At 39.1% G+C, this 21,052-nt stretch overlaps 1 protein-coding gene across 1 annotated transcript; it reads left to right on the forward strand.

The window, feature by feature from the left end:
- Window positions 1-730: 730 nt before the first annotated feature.
- Window positions 731-6,832, forward strand: LOC130672282 (uncharacterized). The gene is made up of 2 exons (XM_057476748.1): window positions 731-3,448; window positions 6,700-6,832. The coding sequence occupies exon 1, from the start codon at window positions 1,065-1,067 to the stop codon at window positions 3,093-3,095; it is 2,031 nt and encodes a 676-aa protein (XP_057332731.1). The 5' UTR covers window positions 731-1,064; the 3' UTR covers window positions 3,096-3,448; window positions 6,700-6,832.
- Window positions 6,833-21,052: the final 14,220 nt, after the last annotated feature.

Raw genomic sequence — 21,052 nt, forward strand, 5'->3', positions numbered from 1 at the left:
TAAATAAAACTAAGTGAGTGACAAAATCACAGAAATAAAAGACTTAGAGTTTGGATAAGCATAAATTAAAATTTAGTCAAGTAAACAGAGACTCTCATAATATAAATCAGAGAAAATAAGACTAAAATTTTGCTTAGTAACAAACCGGAAACACAGACTTAAAATTTATTTAATATAATAATAATAATCTGCTTAGTAACAGAAAAATAAAATCGACAAACATACCCGAACAGCCAGGGATGACTCATTGTCGCGACTAAGTATTATTATTACAAAGAAAACCAGATCAAAACATAATAGGCGATAAGTCGCAAAGGCGGCTAATATTTAAATTTGAATTTATTTGTTACAGAGTTCTACCTAGGAATTCATCAACCTTACGGTCGGTAATAAAGAAATTCAAAGGTCACATATAATATCTAACGCCACCTGCCAGAAACAATTTGTTAGCAAGTATTTATGTCTCTTTCTGAATAAAGACGCAACTATAAAGTTGTTGACAAGGTTAATTTATTACGCATCACGTATTCAGCAGTAAATAAATATCAGTAAATAAAGTTTATTACACAAAATAGTTTTGTTGCTAAAATAAAATAAAACTCGTCAAAAAGATATAAAATACGTTTTAACATTGAAAATTAAAACGCTTCAGGATATAATCTGTAATATATTCAAGATAAAATTTTAAATAAAAATTTAACCACGTGCAACCAGGTATTGATTTAAATATTTCTAATATAAAGTTAATACAAAATCTGGTAAAAACTTAAAATAAAATAATATATTTTAGTTTAAATTAATTTTTATATCTAAAATTTATTTTTTGATTTTTTTTTTTGATAAAAATTCTTAATCCGTGATACGTGACGCGAATATTAATACAGACATATTGAAAGTTAACAGGTGTAAACAAGCGGCAAGGACAGGAAATTTTGGTCACCAGAAAATCAATCAATTTATATTTTCTTCGTTTCATTTTTTTCTTTCATTTTTTTTCTCTGCATTTTTTTTATTTTTAAATTTAGTAAATTTATTTTCGGTTTACTCGTCGGAAAACTATCAAGATGGTCAGAACAAGGAAAACCAAGAACTTAGAGGGAGTGGTAAAATCTCTGAACGAGACAGTTCAGAAGCTCAAGGAAAGACTCGATAAAAGTGAAATTCAAGAATTAGACCAGGATGAAATCAGAATAGACGGACATTCAACTAAGAGGGAAAGTATCAGCAACCAGCAACCTCAACCGTCAAACCAGGGAATAAAAAAACGAGTCCCAGTAATAACCGAAAGCAGAACACTAACAAAGCCACTTACAATAAAAAGAACAGAACAATGGCAAGAAGCAGCAAATTATGATTTCCGAAAAGAAATGAACGATGGAGACATATTATTACACGATCATCCCCAAACCAGTGATACATCGATAAGGGATGAAAATATAACGTTTTTGACAAAAGATGAAAAAGTGTGGAGATTAGACAGACTAAAAGCGCAGGTATTCTTGGAAAATATTGAAAAGATGGAACAACTCCAAGCAAAGGAAGCAGAGTGGATCAAAACAACAGCGAATTGGATCCGATGGGCAAAAACAAGAATACAGGACGAAAAAACTGCAGCAGCGCGTATTGAACTAATCGAATCAATACCACAGATTAATGACAAAAATTTAATCAGAGACTTAGAACGAGAATTAGGTCTAAAAAGAAATGATAACGGTCATTGGCAAAATTCAATAATAAATTATATAGCAAAAGATGTACAGCTATGGGATGATACGTTAGAACCAGACGAAATAGCGAATTCAACACAAGTATTCAGTAAACAACAGAATAAGAAATCACAAGAACAATACGTGAGGACAGACAACTACAGTGCTCACCTGGGATATCAAACAGCGCAACAACAGCAATATACGACGTATCAACCAGCTCCACAACAATACAATAAAACGTACCAGCCACCACAACAACAGTGTGGGACAGAATATCAACAACGCCAACAGTATCATAGACCGCAATACCAGAGCCAATACCAAACGTATAGGCCAGACTATCTAAGTGATTATCACGGACAAACAAATTACCCGATCACAATTTCTCAAAGCCATAGAGAAAATTCAATGAAAAAGATAGCAGATAAAATACATCTGATGGAAACTTTAATAAGGGTGAAAGGATTGAGATTCACAAAATCATCACAACCAAAGCAGTGGATCAAGAAACTAACAGACGTATGCAGAGAGCAGAAATTCGATTTTGAAGACAGACTGGAATTATTAAAAATTGCCATTAACGAAGAAGAATGGATAAATCAAAACTGCGACCTATGGTCAAACTGGGAAGAAGTCGAACGCTCATTCAAAGTAACGTTCTGTAAGACGATGAAAGATACTGACGTACTGCAAGAATTATTCAATACATATCAACGAAAAAACGAAGACACCCAAGAATTCATCAGAAATATGAGGACAAGATTCAAGGAACTAGACAGACCTCTAGGCTTAAAAGGAGAGCTAGATATATTGATACCAAAATTAACAGCAGAGATGCAAACTGAGCTTAATACTATGCCAGTAATTTCATCGTATACACAACTAGCTGAGGCAATAGCCACAGCAGAAAGAAGACTAGCTGATAAAAGAAAGGCCAGAGATGTAAATAGGTCAACTGTGAGGAGATTGCAGAACACCAGGGACTCAATATCAGAGACTGACACTGACTCACAATCAGGGGAAGAAAAAAGAGTACAACGACTCGTCAGAAAAAAGAGGCACCTGAGAAAACCAGCGATAAAAAATTCTCCAGAACAAGAAATACACAGTGACAAATCAAACGACAAGAAAATCAATGTCGTATTTGACAAAAGAAATAATAACAGACACAGAGACAGATCGAACTCGAACGACCGGAACAAAAGATCAGGATCAAATACATCAAGATCATCTACAAGAACGGTCGGAGGCACTTACATTTGCCTTAACTGCGGAGAAAGAGGAGGACACAGATCCCGGGACTGCAGAAATGAACGAGTAAATATCTGTGTGAATTGCTTAAAAGTAGGTGAGACTGTAAAGACATGCAGCTGTATAAAAAACTAGCAGCGCGAGTGCAACAAGTACAGGGGGTTGTACTCGCCCGACAGCAATCACCCCACGCTACACTTTGGAGGGGAAGGGAGGCATGCAGTCATCACTCGAGCGGGAGAGAAACGGAAACAGATAACGGCGAGCTATCCAGCGAGCCGGACGCATTTACAGAAAGTGAAAACGGTGATTGTAACTATCTAGTGATTGCCAGCATGGGAAACTGTTTAGCAAAGAGTTGTGGAGGTGATTACTTTGAGCCGAGTCCAATCAGAGAAAGAAGAGGACAAACCAGTGGCCAAGAGATCAAAAAATTCACGCTTAATGTACCAGCGGGAGCAACTCTAGGCGAAAAAATGCAAATAAATGTAAGTAAACATTTTATTTGTCAAGTTAAAATTAACAACATCAATTGCACGGCATTATTCGACTCGGGCGCGAGTAGAAATTTTATCACACTAAAGGTTGCAGATCTAATACCGGATAATATAATTAAAACTAAATATGACGCAAATAAAAATTCATTTCTATTAGCAGACAACTCAGCCATAAAAAGCATCAAGAAAATTTTCGTCAATATTGAAATAGATGGTGTCGAAATAAATACATGGTTCGAAGTATTTCACAAGATGCCAGATGATATCATCTTCGGTATGAAATTTATGATGGACCACGGCATTAATCTATGTGCAGATAAAATGATGTGGATGTGGAAACACGACAGTCAACCCAAGTTGTGTCAAGAAATTAAATCAGGTAACCACATGTGCACAATATATTTACAACCAGACGAACAAGCAGAATTAACAAGATTTCTAGATGCCGAATTTAAATTAATGGACCAAGCAGATCTAGGTACATTAAGAGGAGTTGAATATGAAATTGAATTGAACGACTATCTACCAATACGTGTTAAACCCTACAGAAGATCGCCCAAGGTCACTGAAGCTTTACATAAAATTATTGAACAACTGTTGGACCAGAAAATTATCCAGCCAAGCACCAGTGAATGGAGTTTTCAGCCAGTAATGGTTAAGAAGAAACTATTACCAGGGCAAGACGCGGATGACATCAAAACATGGAGAATGTGCATCGATTACAGACCACTAAATAAAATTATGAAGATGGTAAATTATCCAATGCGAAGAATTGATACATCATTGGAAGTAATCAGAGAAGGTGCGTATCGAAGTGTTATCGATTGTACTAACGCATATTATCAAATTCAGATTAAACCAGAACATCGCAAGTACACTGCGTTTGCTGTAGAAGGAATGGGATCATTCGAGTTTGTCAGAATGCCGTTTGGATTATCCACAGCACCAGGAACTTTCCAGCGAAATATGGATTTGATAATACAGACTATGAAAAAAGTTTTACGCCAGCTTAATCTACCAGCGTACTGGATTAATTATATCCATCCGTATATGGATGACTGGGTCATCGCAACGCCAACGTTCAACATACATCTACAGACTCTGGGGATATTATTCCAAGTCTTCAGGGAAGTAGGACTGCATATAAAACGAGAAAAATGCTGTTTCTGCGTTGCGGAGATGAAGTATTTGGGGTTCATCGTCAAAGGAAATGAACTATACCCGGATCCAGACAAGCTGAGCGCAATCAGAGAATACCCAGAACCAGTTAACAAGAAACAACTCAGGAGGTTCTTGGGAATGGTAAATTGGTACAGACGACATATGAAGATGGTAGCAAAAATTCAAAATCCACTCACTTCTATCACCAGTGAGAAATCAGTTTGGACTTGGGGTCCTGAACAGCAAGAATCGTTCAAGCAGATGAAAGAATTATTACTGAATGCACCAGCTTTAACCGTACCAGACTATAATCTACCATTTATATTATATACCGATGCCTGTGATACCGGAATTGGAGCTGTATTAACACAGAAAGCTCAAGACCGGGAGTACCACATCACTGCTATCAGCAGATCGCTGAACAAACACGAACGTAACTACACCACTACTGAGAAAGAATGCCTAGCAGTTATTTGGTCATATCAAAAACTGAGGGGTTATTATGAAGAATATCCAGTAACGGTTGTTACCGATCATGCAAGCTTGAGATGGCTACAGAACATCAAAAATCCACGAGGACGTTTAGCCAGATGGGTAGCAGAGTACTCGCTGTGGACTATAACTATAGTTCATCGACCAGGTATAAACAACGAGGCGGCTGATGCTCTCTCACGAGCATACGAGGGTGTTGAACCCGAGACAGAGAAGCTCAGTCGAGTCATTGACGTACAACACCAGTGGTACACGAGGAAAGTTGAGGAGGTCAAGGCTACACCAGACCGATTCCCTCAATGGAAATATATAGACAACGAACTATATTACTATCGACCACGACATCCGACACAAATATTTGAAGATGCGCCAGAGCATTGGAAACTCGTCGTAAAACCAGAAGCGCGCATGGCAATCATTCAGAATGCGCATGACGAATTAGTATCCGGACATGGCGGCACAACAAAAACATATCACCACGTGTCAAGTCATTATTATTGGCCGAACATGTACCACGACGTCCAAAAATATGTAAGTAGTTGCGAAGTCTGCAAAATTCACAAACCAGACACAAATCCACCGCAAGTTGCACCAGGACATAGGCCGATCACTGAATTATGGGAGAGTGTATCAGTTGATACTGTGGGACCATTGCCCAGATCACAACATCAGAAAACTCATCTCATCGTCTTGTGTGACATGTACTCAAGATACCTGGAAGTTCAGCCAATATCAGAGCCAACAGGTAATAAAATAGTGTTTTTCTTGAGAGCCGTATTCAACCGATGGGGTTACCCAAGAGTTGTTGTCACAGATAACGGCACAGAATTTGTGAATAAAATTGTTGCAGAATATTTGCAAGATCACCAGATTGTCCACGAACTAACGCCAACATATCATCCTCAGGCTAATCCTGTGGAGAGAGTAAACCGAAATTTAAAATCATTAATTCGTACTTTTCTTTCAGATAAACATTCCAAATGGGACCAAAATTTACCTGAACTTGTATATGCTTATAACACATCTGTTCACAGCTCGCTGACCGTCAGCCCAGCGTATTTGAATTTTGGTCGAGATCCGAGATATTTAGATCTACATCGGGGTGGAAAAGTATTAACCGAACTAAATAAGACAGATAATCGCAATACCGTCTTATCATTAATTGATGAACTTCGACATTATGTCGAATCATTCATGATAAAAGCTCAAAACCGTCAGGATGACTTACTACCTGACCCAAATATCAATATTGTTATCGGAGCTGAGGTATATATCAGAAACAAACAGTTAAGTAAAAAGGTTGATGGATTCGCAGGTAAGCTTGCACCTCCACGTAAAGGTCCGTATTTTGTACATAGTTTTTACTCTAACAGTTTGGTAAATATTTGCGATAAAAATAATGTATTAATCGGTACTTTTAGTATTAATGATCTTAAAATACCACGTCGGTCAAACCGAAATAAACCAGAGTCGGATAATGAGTCGTTAGTTCGACAAAATAATAAAATTAAGTAAAATATTGTAAAGTGCAATTTAAAATAGTTCTAACACTAGTACGTTGCATAGGTTAACCAGTCATATTTTTCTAGTATGAATTCGTTGGGGAGCCTGATCCAGACTTCATCAGTGTCACGACCAGAAGAAGAGCAGAACCGAGAGCTGCTCAGAAATCAACGGTTTCACGGAAGAATCGGCGATAGAAATTCATACTGGCTCAATCCAGCATTTGCCACAGCAGCCAGCTATTTAAATTTTGATATTCCTGTGTCAATGGATGTTACGTTATTATCTGGATTCCATCGACGTAACAGTAACGTGTTAGTATATGAAGAAAAAAACTCTGTACTGGTTATCCCAGAAAAACCAGTAACCGAACCAGTGAAACTACCAGAAATGCCAATTCCATCAATTGCTGTACCGTGTCAGATTGGTGTTGGCCAAGCATCTCAATTACTTGAGATAAATTTGAGACGAATCATCTCAAAACCAGAGTGGCAAGCAGCGGTAAGCAAAGTCGCGAAAGACATCGTGCCGAAGTCGACTAGAACAGTAGCAACTCAGACTATTGAGACCAGACTTGCACCGGTTCCAGAACCAGGTTGTCTCAAGTGCAAGAAGAAGGGGCATCCATTTGACAAGTGTCCAAATGAGTTACGCGGAGAATGTTACTGTACAAATTGTCGCAGATTGGGACACACGAACAACACATGCCCATATCATACTTGGAATACCGAAGGGTACAGAGCGATGAAACGATACTGTCATCGTTGTTCAACACAGTATCCGTTCGCCAATGATTCGTGTCAATCCTGCCGCATCAGAGTGGGGATGACCAAGGCATCACGGGGTGCGTATTTAACGTTACCACCGTAATAAAATAAGAACCAGACTATAACCAGAGTTTATGTGAAGTTCAAGAAAGTTCCAGAAGTGCTCAAGCAAAACAGTGTGATATTGACAATAGTATTTTTTAGATACCAGTTTTTTTGTTTAATTATTATTTTTATTTTTATTTTTGGTTTATATACAATTATTATTTAAAACTTTCTTTCGCATAAATTTAAAATTACCGATTTTGACAAGCGTGAGTTAGTTTTGTTAACTACGCATTTAATTGACCGGATTATGACATATCAGTATCTGTAATAATTTTTATTTATCACATGTTTATTTTTTATTTTTATTTTTGTGTCTACTAATCAGAGAAAAGGTACCTGAGTGTAGAATAAGGGACATTGATAAGTCCGTACAGAACTGATACCAGAAATGTATTTTATATCGTTATTAATAATATTTATAATATTTATATTGTTATATGTAATATTTATACTCGTAAAAAGAGTTTATAAAATAATTTTTATTTTTGAGATACTTGCTAATAATTTGTAAAGCAGTAATCTCAGTATTTGGAGCCACAGAGTGAATGTGACATTTTTGTAATGAGTGAATGATTATGCTGTTGTCGGCGCTGAAACATAGGTTTAACTTCAACCCTGTTACCATCAAAGTCATGATGTTACCTGGGTTAAAGTTAAGGAGGGTGGTGATACGAAGTTGCCTCGTGCGCCTCCGACATCAGGTGACCTCAGGTAATGTCACGTGAGACAGTGCGTCGGCACGACTATATAAGGGAGCGCGGTCAATCAAATGAGAGCTTTAAAGGTTTGGACACCTAGACTCCTTGTAATAGTCTAATGTGTTCTAATCAGTCAATCCAGTAGTACTGCATTACATTTAGTTAATCAGTAATAAAGTTAACATTTAGTTTAACTTTATCTCAGGTTGATCCAATTCACACTTAGTTGAATTGCGTAAGCTTCCCGTTATTAATTACGGTTATTAATTAATAATACTGATAAGTGTGTGTGAAGTGGCATTAATTAAGTATTTTCCCTTAATAAAATCTTAATTAATAACCGATACCAGTGTTTGAGTGAATTCACCTGCTATCCTGCCCACCTTTAGTGTTAAGGTGTTATAATCACATATTCATCAGTTATCCAGCCAGTCCAAGGTCATCAGGGACATCACCATCCACCGAACACGGATCTAGGCTAAGTACTAGTGTTAGTTTAGATTTGTAAGGCCAGTTCGGGTATATTCCTAAAAAGAATATAAAATAAGAGTTTCATGGGTCTGAGTTAACTAGGGTAACCCACGAAAAGGCTGTTCCACCATCAACTACAGTTTTGAACGGCAACCCACCGTTTCAATAGTCATCTCCACCCATGTCCACCCATCTCCACCCATCTCCACCAGGCCTTATATGGCTCTGAACTCGAAAAATAAATTTTTCCTAGGACTTTTTTGAGTCTTTCCTACTAGAGGACATCATAATAAACAAAAAACGTTGATATTGTGATGGGTTATTCCCAACAGCAGCAAAGTTACAGGCCACTCTTCAAAGATAGTCATCTCCACCCATGTCCACCCATCTCCACCCATCTCCACCAGGCCTTATATGGCTCTGAACTCGAAAAATAAATTTTTCCTAGGACTTTTTTGGGTCTTTCCTACTAGAGGACATCATAATAAACAAAAAACGTTTATATTGTGATGGGTTATTCCCAACAGCAGCAAAGTTACAGGCCACTCTTCATAGATAGTCATCTCCACCCATCTCCACCCATCTCCACCCATCTCCACCAGGCCTTATATGGCTCTGAACTCGAAAAATAAATTTTTCTTAGGACTTTTTTGGGTCTTTTCTACTAGAGGACATCATAATAAACAAAAAACGTTTATATTGTGATGGGTTATTCCCAACAGCAGCAAAGTTACAGGCCACTCTTCATAGATAGTCATCTCCACCCATGTCCACCCATCTCCACCCATCTCCACCAGGCCTTATATGGCTCTGAACTCGAAAAATAAATTTTTCTTAGGACTTTTTTGGGTCTTTCCTACTAGAGGACATCATAATGAACAAAAAACGTTTATATTGTGATGGGTTATTCTCAACAGCAGCAATGTTACAGGCCACTTTTCATAGATAGTCATCTCCACCCATGTCCACCCATCTCCACCCATCTCCACCAGGCCTTATATGGCTCTGAACTCGAAAAATAAATTTTTCTAAGGACTTTTTTGGGTCTTTCCTACTAGAGGACATCATAATGAACAAAAAACCTTCTATTGTGATGGGTTATTCCCAACAGCAGCAAAGTTACAGGCCACTCTTCATAGATAGTCATCTCCACCCATGTCCACCCATGTCCACCCATCTCCACCAGGCCTTATATGGCTCTGAACTCGAAAAATGAATTTTTCTTAGGTCTTTTTTGGGTCTTTCCTACTAGAGGACATCATAATAAACAAAAAACGTTTATATTGTGATGGGTTATTCCCAACAGCAGCAAAGTTACAGGCCACTCTTCATAGATAGTCATCTCCACCCATGTCCACCCATCTCCACCCATCTCCACCAGGCCTTATATGGCTCTGAACTCGAAAAATAAATTTTTCCTAGGACTTTTTTGGGTCTTTCCTACTAGAGGACATCATAATAAACAAAAAACGTTGATATTGTGATGGGTTATTCCCAACAGCAGCAAAGTTACAGGCCACTCTTCATAGATAGTCATCTCCACCCATGTCCACCCATCTCCACCCATCTCCACCAGGCCTTATATGGCTCTGAACTCGAAAAATAAATTTTTCCTAGGACTTTTTTGGGTCTTTCCTACTAGAGGACATCATAATAAACAAAAAACGTTTATATTGTGATGGGTTATTCCCAACAGCAGCAAAGTTACAGGCCACTCTTCATAGATAGTCATCTCCACCCATGTCCACCCATCTCCACCCATCTCCACCAGGCCTTATATGGCTCTGAACTCGAAAAATAAATTTTTCTTAGGACTTTTTTGGGTCTTTCCTACTAGAGGACATCATAATAAACAAAAAACGTTTCTATTTTGATGGGTTATTCCCAACAGCAGCAAAGTTACAGGCCACTCTTCATAGATAGTCATCTCCACCCATGTCCACCCATCTCCACCCATCTCCACCAGGCCTTATATGGCTCTGAACTCGAAAAATAAATTTTTCTTACGACTTTTTTGGGTCTTTCCTACTAGAGGACATCATAATGAACAAAAAACGTTTATATTGTGATGGGTTATTCTCAACAGCAGCAAAGTTACAGGCCACTCTTCATAGATAGTCATCTCCACCCATGTCCACCCATCTCCACCCATCTCCACCAGGCCTTATATGGCTCTGAACTCGAAAAATAAATTTTTCTTAGGACTTTTTTGGGTCTTTCCTACTAGAGGACATCATAATGAACAAAAAACGTTTATATTGTGATGGGTTATTCCCAACAGCAGCAAAGTTACAGGCCACTCTTCATAGATAGTCATCTCCACCCATGTCCACCCATGTCCACCCATGTCCACCCATCTCCACCAGGCCTTATATGGCTCTGAACTCGAAAAATGAATTTTTCTTAGGTCTTTTTTGGGTCTTTCCTACTAGAGGACATCATAATAAACAAAAAACGTTTATATTGTGATGGGTTATTCCCAACAGCAGCAAAGTTACAGGCCACTCTTCATAGATAGTCATCTCCACCCATGTCCACCCATCTCCACCCATCTCCACCAGGCCTTATATGGCTCTGAACTCGAAAAATAAATTTTTCCTAGGACTTTTTTGGGTCTTTCCTACTAGAGGACATCATAATAAACAAAAAACGTTGATATTGTGATGGGTTATTCCCAACAGCAGCAAAGTTACAGGCCACTCTTCATAGATAGTCATCTCCACCCATGTCCACCCATCTCCACCCATCTCCACCAGGCCTTATATGGCTCTGAACTCGAAAAATAAATTTTTCCTAGGACTTTTTTGGGTCTTTCCTACTAGAGGACATCATAATAAACAAAAAACGTTTCTATTGTGATGGGTTATTCCCAACAGCAGCAAAGTTACAGGCCACTCTTCATAGATAGTCATCTCCACCCATGTCCACCCATCTCCACCCATCTCCACCAGGCCTTATATGGCTCTGAACTCGAAAAATAAATTTTTCCTAGGACTTTTTTGGGTCTTTCCTACTAGAGGACATCATAATAAACAAAAAACGTTGATATTGTGATGGGTTATTCCCAACAGCAGCAAAGTTACAGGCCACTCTTCATAGATAGTCATCTCCACCCATGTCCGGCCATCTCCACCCATCTCCACCAGGCCTTATATGGCTCTGAACTCGAAAAATAAATTTTTCTAAGGACTTTTTTGGGTCTTTCCTACTAGAGGACATCATAATAAACAAAAAACGTTTATATTGTGATGGGTTATTCCCAACAGCAGCAAAGTTACAGGCCACTCTTCATAGATAGTCATCTCCACCCATGTCCACCCATGTCCACCCATGTCCACCCATCTCCACCAGGCCTTATATGGCTCTGAACTCGAAAAATAAATTTTTCTTAGGACTTTTTTGGGTCTTTCCTACTAGAGGACATCATAATGAACAAAAAACGTTTATATTGTGATGGATTATTCCCAACAGGATCAAAGTTACGGGCTACTCTTCATGGATAGTCATCCTCATCTATCCTCATTTATCTTTATTTATCCTCATATGGGTCTGAGCTTGAAAAATAAATTTTTCTTGAGACTTTTTTGAGTCTTTCCTACTAGAGGACATCATAATGAACAAAAAACGTTTATATTGTGATGGGTTATTCCCAACAGCAGCAAAGTTACAGGCCACTCTTCATAGATAGTCATCTCCACCCATGTCCACCCATCTCCACCCATCTCCACCAGGCCTTATATGGCTCTGAACTCGAAAAATAAATTTTTCTAAGGACTTTTTTGGGTCTTTCCTACTAGAGGACATCATAATGAACAAAAAACCTTCTATTGTGATGGGTTATTCCCAACAGCAGCAAAGTTACAGGCCACTCTTCATAGATAGTCATCTCCACCCATGTCCACCCATCTCCACCCATCTCCACCAGGCCTTATATGGCTCTGAACTCGAAAAATAACTTTTTCCTAGGACTTTTTTGGGTCTTTCCTACTAGAGGACATCATAATAAACAAAAAACGTTGATATTGTGATGGGTTATTCCCAACAGCAGCAAAGTTACAGGCCACTCTTCATAGATAGTCATCTCCACCCATGTCCACCCATCTCCACCCATCTCCACCAGGCCTTATATGGCTCTGAACTCGAAAAATAACTTTTTCCTAGGACTTTTTTGGGTCTTTCCTACTAGAGGACATCATAATAAACAAAAAACGTTTATATTGTGATGGGTTATTCCCAACAGCAGCAAAGTTACAGGCCACTCTTCATAGATAGTCATCTCCACCCATGTCCACCCATCTCCACCCATCTCCACCAGGCCTTATATGGCTCTGAACTCGAAAAATAAATTTTTCTTAGGACTTTTTTGGGTCTTTCCTACTAGAGGACATCATAATAAACAAAAAACGTTTCTATTTTGATGGGTTATTCCCAACAGCAGCAAAGTTACAGGCCACTCTTCATAGATAGTCATCTCCACCCATGTCCACCCATCTCCACCCATCTCCACCAGGCCTTATATGGCTCTGAACTCGAAAAATAAATTTTTCTTAGGACTTTTTTGGGTCTTTCCTACTAGAGGACATCATAATGAACAAAAAACGTTTATATTGTGATGGGTTATTCTCAACAGCAGCAAAGTTACAGGCCACTCTTCATAGATAGTCATCTCCACCCATGTCCACCCATCTCCACCCATCTCCACCAGGCCTTATATGGCTCTGAACTCGAAAAATAAATTTTTCTTAGGACTTTTTTGGGTCTTTCCTACTAGAGGACATCATAATGAACAAAAAACGTTTATATTGTGATGGGTTATTCCCAACAGCAGCAAAGTTACAGCCCACTCTTCATAGATAGTCATCTCCACCCATGTCCACCCATGTCCACCCATGTCCACCCATCTCCACCAGGCCTTATATGGCTCTGAACTCGAAAAATGAATTTTTCTTAGGTCTTTTTTGGGTCTTTCCTACTAGAGGACATCATAATAAACAAAAAACGTTTATATTGTGATGGGTTATTCCCAACAGCAGCAAAGTTACAGGCCACTCTTCATAGATAGTCATCTCCACCCATGTCCACCCATCTCCACCCATCTCCACCAGGCCTTATATGGCTCTGAACTCGAAAAATAAATTTTTCCTAGGACTTTTTTGGGTCTTTCCTACTAGAGGACATCATAATAAACAAAAAACGTTGATATTGTGATGGGTTATTCCCAACAGCAGCAAAGTTACAGGCCACTCTTCATAGATAGTCATCTCCACCCATGTCCGGCCATCTCCACCCATCTCCACCAGGCCTTATATGGCTCTGAACTCGAAAAATAAATTTTTCTAAGGACTTTTTTGGGTCTTTCCTACTAGAGGACATCATAATAAACAAAAAACGTTTATATTGTGATGGGTTATTCCCAACAGCAGCAAAGTTACAGGCCACTCTTCATAGATAGTCATCTCCACCCATGTCCACCCATGTCCACCCATGTCCACCCATCTCCACCAGGCCTTATATGGCTCTGAACTCGAAAAATAAATTTTTCTTAGGACTTTTTTGGGTCTTTCCTACTAGAGGACATCATAATGAACAAAAAACGTTTATATTGTGATGGATTATTCCCAACAGGATCAAAGTTACGGGCTACTCTTCATGGATAGTCATCCTCATCTATCCTCATTTATCTTTATTTATCCTCATATGGGTCTGAGCTTGAAAAATAAATTTTTCTTGAGACTTTTTTGAGTCTTTCCTACTAGAGGACATCATAATGAACAAAAAACGTTTATATTGTGATGGGTTATTCCCAACAGCAGCAAAGTTACAGGCCACTCTTCATAGATAGTCATCTCCACCCATGTCCACCCATCTCCACCCATCTCCACCAGGCCTTATATGGCTCTGAACTCGAAAAATAAATTTTTCTAAGGACTTTTTTGGGTCTTTCCTACTAGAGGACATCATAATGAACAAAAAACCTTCTATTGTGATGGGTTATTCCCAACAGCAGCAAAGTTACAGGCCACTCTTCATAGATAGTCATCTCCACCCATGTCCACCCATGTCCACCCATCTCCACCAGGCCTTATATGGCTCTGAACTCGAAAAATGAATTTTTCTTAGGTCTTTTTTGGGTCTTTCCTACTAGAGGACATCATAATAAACAAAAAACGTTTATATTGTGATGGGTTATTCCCAACAGCAGCAAAGTTACAGGCCACTCTTCATAGATAGTCATCTCCACCCATGTCCACCCATCTCCACCCATCTCCACCAGGCCTTATATGGCTCTGAACTCGAAAAATAAATTTTTCCTAGGACTTTTTTGGGTCTTTCCTACTAGAGGACATCATAATAAACAAAAAACGTTGATATTGTGATGGGTTATTCCCAACAGCAGCAAAGTTACAGGCCACTCTTCATAGATAGTCATCTCCACCCATGTCCACCCATCTCCACCCATCTCCACCAGGCCTTATATGGCTCTGAACTCGAAAAATAACTTTTTCCTAGGACTTTTTTGGGTCTTTCCTACTAGAGGACATCATAATAAACAAAAAACGTTTATATTGTGATGGGTTATTCCCAACAGCAGCAAAGTTACAGGCCACTCTTCATAGATAGTCATCTCCACCCATGTCCACCCATCTCCACCCATCTCCACCAGGCCTTATATGGCTCTGAACTCGAAAAATAAATTTTTCTTAGGACTTTTTTGGGTCTTTCCTACTAGAGGACATCATAATAAACAAAAAACGTTTCTATTTTGATGGGTTATTCCCAACAGCAGCAAAGTTACAGGCCACTCTTCATAGATAGTCATCTCCACCCATGTCCACCCATCTCCACCCATCTCCACCAGGCCTTATATGGCTCTGAACTCGAAAAATAAATTTTTCTTAGGACTTTTTTGGGTCTTTCCTACTAGAGGACATCATAATGAACAAAAAACGTTTATATTGTGATGGGTTATTCTCAACAGCAGCAAAGTTACAGGCCACTCTTCATAGATAGTCATCTCCACCCATGTCCACCCATCTCCACCCATCTCCACCAGGCCTTATATGGCTCTGAACTCGAAAAATAAATTTTTCTTAGGACTTTTTTGGGTCTTTCCTACTAGAGGACATCATAATGAACAAAAAACGTTTATATTGTGATGGGTTATTCCCAACAGCAGCAAAGTTACAGGCCACTCTTCATAGATAGTCATCTCCACCCATGTCCACCCATGTCCACCCATGTCCACCCATCTCCACCAGGCCTTATATGGCTCTGAACTCGAAAAATGAATTTTTCTTAGGTCTTTTTTGGGTCTTTCCTACTAGAGGACATCATAATAAACAAAAAACGTTTATATTGTGATGGGTTATTCCCAACAGCAGCAAAGTTACAGGCCACTCTTCATAGATAGTCATCTCCACCCATGTCCACCCATCTCCACCCATCTCCACCAGGCCTTATATGGCTCTGAACTCGAAAAATAAATTTTTCCTAGGACTTTTTTGGGTCTTTCCTACTAGAGGACATCATAATAAACAAAAAACGTTGATATTGTGATGGGTTATTCCCAACAGCAGCAAAGTTACAGGCCACTCTTCATAGATAGTCATCTCCACCCATGTCCACCCATCTCCACCCATCTCCACCAGGCCTTATATGGCTCTGAACTCGAAAAATAAATTTTTCCTAGGACTTTTTTGGGTCTTTCCTACTAGAGGACATCATAATAAACAAAAAACGTTTCTATTGTGATGGGTTATTCCCAACAGCAGCAAAGTTACAGGCCACTCTTCATAGATAGTCATCTCCACCCATGTCCACCCATCTCCACCCATCTCCACCAGGCCTTATATGGCTCTGAACTCGAAAAATAAATTTTTCCTAGGACTTTTTTGGGTCTTTCCTACTAGAGGACATCATAATAAACAAAAAACGTTTCTATTGTGATGGGTTATTCCCAACAGCAGCAAAGTTACAGGCCACTCTTCATAGATAGTCATCTCCACCCATGTCCACCCATCTCCACCCATCTCCACCAGGCCTTATATGGCTCTGAACTCGAAAAATAAATTTTTCCTAGGACTTTTTTGGGTCTTTCCTACTAGAGGACATCATAATAAACAAAAAACGTTGATATTGTGATGGGTTATTCCCAACAGCAGCAAAGTTACAGGCCACTCTTCATAGATAGTCATCTCCACCCATGTCCACCCATCTCCACCCATCTCCACCAGGCCTTATATGGCTCTGAACTCGAAAAATAAATTTTTCTAAGGACTTTTTTGGGTCTTTCCTACTAGAGGACATCATAATGAACAAAAAACCTTCTATTGTGATGGGTTATTCCCAACAGCAGCAAAGTTACAGGCCACTCTTCATAGATAGTCATCTCCACCCATGTCCACCCATGTCCACCCATCTCCACCAGGCCTTATATGGCTCTGAACTCGAAAAATGAATTTTTCTTAGGTCTTTTTTGGGTCTTTCCTACTAGAGGACATCATAATAAACAAAAAACGTTTATATTGTGATGGGTTATTCCCAACAGCAGCAAAGTTACAGGCCACTCTTCATAGATAGTCATCTCCACCCATGTCCACCCATCTCCACCCATCTCCACCAGGCCTTATATGGCTCTGAACTCGAAAAATAAATTTTTCCTAGGACTTTTTTGGGTCTTTCCTACTAGAGGACATCATAATAAACAAAAAACGTTGATATTGTGATGGGTTATTCCCAACAGCAGCAAAGTTACAGGCCACTCTTCATAGATAGTCATCTCCACCCATGTCCACCCATCTCCACCCATCTCCACCAGGCCTTATATGGCTCTGAACTCGAAAAATAACTTTTTCCTAGGACTTTTTTGGGTCTTTCCTACTAGAGGACATCATAATAAACAAAAAACGTTTATATTGTGATGGGTTATTCCCAACAGCAGCAAAGTTACAGGCCACTCTTCATAGATAGTCATCTCCACCCATGTCCACCCATCTCCACCCATCTCCACCAGGCCTTATATGGCTCTGAACTCGAAAAATAAATTTTTCTTAGGACTTTTTTGGGTCTTTCCTACTAGAGGACATCATAATAAACAAAAAACGTTTCTATTTTGATGGGTTATTCCCAACAGCAGCAAAGTTACAGGCCACTCTTCATAGATAGTCATCTCCACCCATGTCCACCCATCTCCACCCATCTCCACCAGGCCTTATATGGCTCTGAACTCGAAAAATAAATTTTTCTTAGGACTTTTTTGGGTCTTTCCTACTAGAGGACATCATAATGAACAAAAAACGTTTATATTGTGATGGGTTATTCTCAACAGCAGCAAAGTTACAGGCCACTCTTCATAGATAGTCATCTCCACCCATGTCCACCCATCTCCACCCATCTCCACCAGGCCTTATATGGCTCTGAACTCGAAAAATAAATTTTTCTTAGGACTTTTTTGGGTCTTTCCTACTAGAGGACATCATAATGAACAAAAAACGTTTATATTGTGATGGGTTATTCCCAACAGCAGCAAAGTTACAGGCCACTCTTCATAGATAGTCATCTCCACCCATGTCCACCCATGTCCACCCATGTCCACCCATCTCCACCAGGCCTTATATGGCTCTGAACTCGAAAAATGAATTTTTCTTAGGTCTTTTTTGGGTCTTTCCTACTAGAGGACATCATAATAAACAAAAAACGTTTATATTGTGATGGGTTATTCCCAACAGCAGCAAAGTTACAGGCCACTCTTCATAGATAGTCATCTCCACCCATGTCCACCCATCTCCACCCATCTCCACCAGGCCTTATATGGCTCTGAACTCGAAAAATAAATTTTTCCTAGGACTTTTTTGGGTCTTTCCTACTAGAGGACATCATAATAAACAAAAAACGTTGATATTGTGATGGGTTATTCCCAACAGCAGCAAAGTTACAGGCCACTCTTCATAGATAGTCATCTCCACCCATGTCCACCCATCTCCACCCATGTCCACCCATCTCCACCCATCTCCACCAGGCCTTATATGGCTCTGAACTCGAAAAATAAATTTTTCCTAGGACTTTTTTGGGTCTTTCCTACTAGAGGACATCATAATAAACAAAAAACGTTTCTATTGTGATGGGTTATTCCCAACAGCAGCAAAGTTACAGGCCACTCTTCATAGATAGTCATCTCCACCCATGTCCACCCATCTCCACCCATCTCCACCAGGCCTTATATGGCTCTGAACTCGAAAAATAAATTTTTCCTAGGACTTTTTTGGGTCTTTCCTACTAGAGGACATCATAATAAACAAAAAACGTTTCTATTGTGATGGGTTATTCCCAACAGCAGCAAAGTTACAGGCCACTCTTCATAGATAGTCATCTCCACCCATGTCCACCCATCTCCACCCATCTCCACCAGGCCTTATATGGCTCTGAACTCGAAAAATAAATTTTTCCTAGGACTTTTTTGGGTCTTTCCTACTAGAGGACATCATAATAAACAAAAAACGTTGATATTGTGATGGGTTATTCCCAACAGCAGCAAAGTTACAGGCCACTCTTCATAGATAGTCATCTCCACCCATGTCCACCCATCTCCACCCATCTCCACCAGGCCTTATATGGCTCTGAACTCGAAAAATAAATTTTTCTAAGGACTTTTTTGGGTCTTTCCTACTAGAGGACATCATAATGAACAAAACCGTTTCTATTGTGATGGGTTATTCCGAACAGCAGCAAAGTTACAGGCCACTCTTCATAGATAGTCATCTCCACCCATGTCCACCCATCTCCACCCATCTCCACCAGGCCTTATATGGCTCTGAACTCGAAAAATAAATTTTTCTAAGGACTTTTTTGGGTCTTTCCTACTAGAGGACATCATAATGAACAAAAAACGTTTCTATTGTGATGGGTTATTCCCAACAGCAGCAAAGTTACAGGCCACTCTTCATAGATAGTCATCTCCACCCATGTCCACCCATGTCCACCCATGTCCACCCATCTCCACCAGGCCTTATATGGCTCTGAACTCGAAAAATAAATTTTTCTTAGGACTTTTTTGGGTCTTTCCTACTAGAGGACATCATAATGAACAAAAAACGTTTATATTGTGATGGATTATTCCCAACAGGATCAAAGTTACGGGCTACTCTTCATGGATAGTCATCCTCATCTATCCTCATTTATCTTTATTTATCCTCATATGGGTCTGAGCTTGAAAAATAAATTTTTCTTGAGACTTTTTTGAGTCTTTCCTACTAGAGGACATCATAATGAACAAAAAACGTTTGTATTGTGACGGGTTGTTCCTAACAGGAACAAAATTACGAATTGCTTTTCTCAAAAATACATAGATACTGATATCCTCATCCATTTGTTGCTCAGTAGAGAAATTTTCTATCAGACACATCTAATGGCCGAAAAGTCAAGTATCCCATTGTTATAACAATATTTATAATCTCTCTCTTATTGAATAACAGTACAGCAAGTAAAGTGAAAAGTAATCAAAATGTTTTGGCATCGAGCCAAGAACATACATCTCCATCAATTAGCACCATCTTCCCATCAAATAATCATTCTCTAAATCCGAACCAACTCAAATCAAGTAATACTCGTTCAGTTTCCGCAATATTACTCGGTGGCTTTTTCGATCTCATCATCTGAGTCGAAATCGAAATTAGGACTACCTCATTCCACCCCAACTATTCATTGATCATTACAACAAATCTCAGCACACATTTGTTCCCGTCAGTGGGTACTTACTCGCAATTCTATTTATATTTGACAAATATGTCGATTTGCTAACAATAAATGCGTCATATCCATACGGTCTTTCCGAGTACGTAGATTCTAAATGGAATCCACATGTCGCGATTGTTCGTCTGTCACATCGAATCTTCGACTTGGCAAAGAACCTGGGTAAAGTTCGTTGCCCTACGGGCATCTGTCGTCATCCATAAATTGTTTCGATATAGTTTACGTACTCTAACAATTTTTTCACGCGGACCTAAAATATCCTCCGTAAAATAACATCCATTAGTTACTCTCTTCACGCTTTCATTTACATGTTCGCTTGTTAAATGCTCAAAAAATTTTCTTTACCAAATTGTTCAACTATTCTCCACTTTTAATTCTGAATTCTGAATTCTCTAATTAAAATAAGTTAATTAATTGAATTTTGTCCCCTCGACTAAATTTGATCTTGAGTCCTCTAATTTTTTTTGTTAAGGAAAAAAAATAAGTTGGCAATAAAAATAAGGTGTTGATTAAAAGGTGTGTGAAATAAAATAAATAATAATAAAATAGACAAGAGAGTTAATATAAGCTGAACAAGAGCGTTAAGCTCGTTGGTTACGGAGGGCGTCGCGACGCTTCGAATCTGGCATTAGTAGCAGTCTCTAGAT

The sequence above is a fragment of the Microplitis mediator genome, chromosome 1, assembly GCF_029852145.1.
Source record: "Microplitis mediator isolate UGA2020A chromosome 1, iyMicMedi2.1, whole genome shotgun sequence".
NCBI classification, from domain to species: domain Eukaryota; kingdom Metazoa; phylum Arthropoda; class Insecta; order Hymenoptera; family Braconidae; genus Microplitis; species Microplitis mediator.

Coding starts and splice junctions, on each gene's coding strand:
- LOC130672282 (XM_057476748.1), top strand. CDS start 1,065: ATGGTCAGAACAAGGAAAACCAAGAACTTAGAGGGAGTGGTAAAATCT.